The sequence below is a fragment of the Lynx rufus genome, unplaced genomic scaffold, assembly GCF_022079265.1.
Source record: "Lynx rufus isolate CCGP_SWC_20201006 ecotype Redwood Valley unplaced genomic scaffold, mLynRuf1.p SCAF_9, whole genome shotgun sequence".
NCBI lineage: Eukaryota > Metazoa > Chordata > Mammalia > Carnivora > Felidae > Lynx > Lynx rufus.
This window is the reverse complement of record NW_025814897.1, coordinates 98,098,490-98,102,855: the sequence shown is the minus strand read 5'-3', so window position 1 is coordinate 98,102,855 and position 4,366 is coordinate 98,098,490. Positions and strand designations below refer to the sequence as shown.

Sequence of the window (4,366 nt, the reverse complement as noted above, 5' to 3'; positions counted from 1 at the left end):
GTGATGGAGGCCTGCCCATCGGGTCGTGGTGTGAGGGACAGTGACTTGCTAGGAGAGGATGGCTAGGGGGTGGGGAGGTGGGTGGAGGGCCCAGGACTCAGGGCCAGATCTAGGAGATAAAAGATGGCTCTAGGATATTTGGAGGCCTGAGTCAGTGATCTGGGAGAGCAGCCCGGGCCCTTGTCCCATGGCCTTGGAAGGTAGTCTGTGGGGGCACAGGACACAGGACAGAAGGGGTGGGAAGGGCGGTGCTGACAGATCAACCCCCCCCCCCCCCAGAACCCCTCCCCTACCTCTCTCTCTCTCTGCAGTCTGCTGGCCACAGGGCATCTGCACAGGCTGGGACCGCCGGCTAGGCCAGGAGCCCCGGCAGCTGTGGACTCCCTAGCTCGGAGCAGCCCCTCTTTGGTGAGTGGTGGAGCCCTCCCTGCATTCGCTCTTGGAGCAGCCCCAGCCCTCCCCCAGGGCCTGGGAGCTGAGCCAGCCTCTCTTGGGAGGGGGGAGGGGGACTTCCAGATGCTCAGGCTGGCACCTCGCTCCAGACCTGTGACACACCCTTCATTTTCCCTGCTCTCCTGTCCCCACCCCACCCACTTTCTCATTCCTTCAGGTGTCCCTTCTGTTCCACCCCTTCCTCTCCTCTCTGTCCTGCCTGGTTCTCTGGGGCCATTGCTGGGTCACAGTGGGGCCTCTGAGCTCCCCCTGTGGACAGAAGGGCTGAGAGCCTAATGGCGGAGGCCCTTGAGGATTGCCTGGGATGGGGGGCCCGGAAGAGCCGGTTCACCCTGCTGTCAGTGGGGGTCATCTGCCCTCTGCCCGGACCCCTCCCTTGCCCCTGTGGCCAGAAACAAACCTGGAGTGTGCTGGGGCCTGGGTAAGGGATGCTATTCAGCAGCCCTGGAACTGTCCTGTTCTGGGCCAGTTGGCTCTCCCGACCCGGGGGATCCCAGGAGTCCTCAGCTAGAGTAAACCGGTCACCTACATCCCTAAGTTGGGGAGGTGGGCTTGACACATTTGTCCCCCTTTCCTGGGCCCAGGGGGCACAGGTGAGTGGATACGTAGGGCGTACAGGGGTCCCTTAGACACAGGAGGAAGCCTCTGACATGAGCTCTTTTTCCTCCTAGGGGTGGGCAGGGGCTGGAGGAAAGATGCCCACGTGGGGGGACCAGGTGCCTGCTCACAGGGGGGTGGAAGATGCAGGCGGGCCCAGGAGGTGCTGGCAGGGGTGACAGGCAGTGGCAGGGGAGTGGCTGGAGGCAGGGACTGGTGGGCTCCTGAGTGTGTGAGCCGGGGAAGTCAGCTTCTTGCACCGCGGAGCCCCACTAAGGAACTCAAGGGTCCCGACGGGAGTCCCCGGGGGTGTGGGGAGTCCGTTTGTTCAGTCCCCAGAAACTCCCAGGAGTCCCCAGAGTTTGGAAAGTCTAGCCTGGCAGCTGCTCAGCCCTTAGGTGTGTGTGTGAGCACGGGGCAGAGGGAATCAGGTAGGTGCCAGGGCCCCCCCGGAGGCCAGCCCGTCTAAGGGCGCCGAGCGAGGCACCCACGCCTGGCTGCTTCCTGAGGGCTGCCCACCTTTGCCCGCAGACCCCGCATGGTGGAGAAGCAGCCCCATGAAGGTGCCCAGCCATGCAATGTTCCTGGAAGGCTGTCCTCCTCCTTGCCCTGGCCTCAATCGCCATCCAGTACACGGCCATCCGCACCTTCACCGCCAAGTCCTTCCACACCTGCCCGGGGCTGGCAGAGGCAGGGCTGGCCGAGCGGCTGTGCGAGGAGGGCCCCACCTTCGCCTACAACCTCTCCCGCAAGACCCACATCCTCATTCTGGCCACCACGCGCAGCGGCTCCTCCTTCGTGGGCCAGCTCTTCAACCAGCACCTGGACGTCTTCTACCTGTTCGAGCCCCTCTACCACGTGCAGAACACGCTCATCCCCCGCTTCACCCAGGGCAAGAGCCCCGCGGACCGGCGGGTCATGCTGGGCGCCAGCCGCGACCTCCTGAGGAGCCTCTATGACTGTGACCTCTACTTCCTGGAGAACTACATCAAGCCGCCGCCCGTCAACCACACCACCGACAGGATCTTCCGCCGCGGGGCCAGCAGGGTGCTGTGCTCTCGCCCCGTGTGCGACCCCCCGGGCTCCGCCGACCTGGTGCTGGAGGAGGGCGACTGCGTGCGCAAGTGCGGCGTGCTGAACTTGACGGTGGCCGCCGAGGCCTGTCGGGAGCGCAGCCACGTGGCCATCAAGACCGTGCGGGTGCCCGAGGTCAACGACCTTCGGGCCCTGGTTGAGGACCCCCGGTTGAACCTCAAGGTCATCCAGCTGGTCCGGGACCCGCGTGGCATTCTGGCCTCCCGCAGCGAGACCTTCCGCGACACGTACCGGCTCTGGCGCCTCTGGTACGGCACCGGGAGGAAGCCCTACAACCTGGACGTGACGCAGCTGACCACGGTGTGCGAGGACTTCTCCAACTCCGTGTCCACCGGCCTCACGCGGCCCGCGTGGCTCAAGGGCAAGTACATGTTGGTGCGCTACGAGGACCTGGCCAGGAACCCCATGAAGAAGACCGAGGAGATCTACGGCTTCCTGGGGATCCCCTTGGACAGCCACGTGGCCCGCTGGATCCAGAACAACACGCGGGGCGACCCCACCTTGGGCAAGCACAAATACGGCACCGTGCGAAACTCGGCGGCCACGGCCGAGAAGTGGCGCTTCCGCCTCTCCTACGACATCGTGGCCTTTGCCCAGAACGCCTGCCAGCGGGTGCTGGCGCAGCTGGGCTACAAGATGGCCACGTCGGAGGAGGAGCTCAAGAACCCCTCCATCAGTCTGGTGGAGGAGCGGGACTTCCGCCCTTTCTCGTGACGAGGGCGCCGTGGGTGGGGGTGAGGGGCACGTGGCGTCGGTTTTGATAAAATGGACCGTTTCTAACTGTTGCCTTATTTCCCCCTCCCGCCCCCACCCTGCCTTTGTGTCCTTCCTGTCCCCTGCCCACCCTCCACTTCCTTCTGCCCCCCTTTTCGTCTCTGAAATTTGCACTATGTCTTGGACAGGAATCACTGGGGCAGAGGGGACGTGAAGTGGGGTGAGCCCCCACCCCACCCCATTCAGACACACGGATGCTGGGTCTCTGCGTGGATGGTGACAATGTTTACAAGCACGACACTCACACGTTCACATGACTGCGCGCGCGCGCGCGCGCACACACACACACACACACACACACACACACACGGGCGCCCACGAGGAGAGATACGTGCCCCAAACCACAGAACTTCGGAAGCTTCTCCAACGGACGAGTGGTCCGGGTATGGTAGTTTTTGCACTGTCTTACTTCCACAAGGTAAGAGGTTAAAAACAAAAAAGGCCACCTCTCTCTAATTTATGAATGGTGTCTAATCCCTCCCCACCCTGCTGCCTGCCCCCAGTGCCCGCTGCCCCCCTGGGAGCAGAGAAACTGCCCCCTCCTGCCCGCCCTTGCCTGTCGGTGAGCAGGTTTTTACTGTGAGGTGAATGTGGACCTTGTTTATTATTTTCCAGTCTGTGGCGATGCTGTCTGTCTGTCTGTCTGAGTCTCGTGGCTGCCCCTGGACCAGTGACGGCTGATAAATCTTAGGGGTTTCCGATTGATCTTGGGGTCCATCAGTGATATTTCTTTGTGCCAAAAAGAAAAAAAAAAAAGAGTGGATCAGTTTGCTAAATGAACATTGAAATGCTTTATCTGTGTTTTCTGTAAATAAAAGTGTGCAATAATATCTGGGTGTGATTGTGGCACATTCTGAATCGGCAAGGGCAGGCCTTGGTGGGCCAAGTGTTTCTGGTTTGGGGGAGGAGAGGCAGGGAGGGACGCAGGGAGGTGGAGGAGGGGACTCAGCGGCCAGTGTCCGGCTTTCAGATCTCCTGCCACCCTCGTCACCCTCAGTGCTGACTTCGGTGGTTCATTTCCATGCAGTCAGTTCAGACCAGGCACCTGGTGGCCAGGGGTCAGGTTCAAACCATTTAACAAGCAGTAGGGCTTGCCGAATCGACGTCCAGGGGTCAGGATGAGGTCCTGGCGACCCCTTTCCGGGCCGGGCGTTGCCCCTTTAGCTTCTGGGTCTGGGGCCTGGATAGCCGGGGAAGGGGACCCTTCCAGGGGTGGGGTGGCTCAGGGCCGGGGCTGCTTATCAGCTGGCCTGGAAGAATTTCAGCGTTTTAACAAGTCGTGCAGGTGCGCTGGTGTCTATGCTGGTGGAATATCAGCTGTGTTTATTTTTCTTCCTATCCTTGGCAATCTAGCAGCTTCCTCCGAGCAACTTCCCCAGCTCTTACTTCAAGAAAACAGCTGGGCCCTGGGGTGGAGGTCACAGCTCTGTTGTCCTGGGACAATGAG

The 4,366-nt window shown here is 61.6% G+C and overlaps 1 protein-coding gene across 1 annotated transcript; it reads left to right on the top strand.

Moving 5' to 3' along the window:
• The first annotated feature begins 307 nt into the window (after positions 1 to 307).
• CHST1 (carbohydrate sulfotransferase 1) lies at positions 308 to 3,736 on the top strand. Its single transcript, XM_047071366.1, has 2 exons — positions 308 to 408; positions 1,582 to 3,736. The coding sequence occupies exon 2, from the start codon at positions 1,624 to 1,626 to the stop codon at positions 2,857 to 2,859; it is 1,236 nt and encodes a 411-aa protein (XP_046927322.1). The 5' UTR covers positions 308 to 408; positions 1,582 to 1,623; the 3' UTR covers positions 2,860 to 3,736.
• The last annotated feature ends 630 nt before the right edge of the window (positions 3,737 to 4,366 follow it).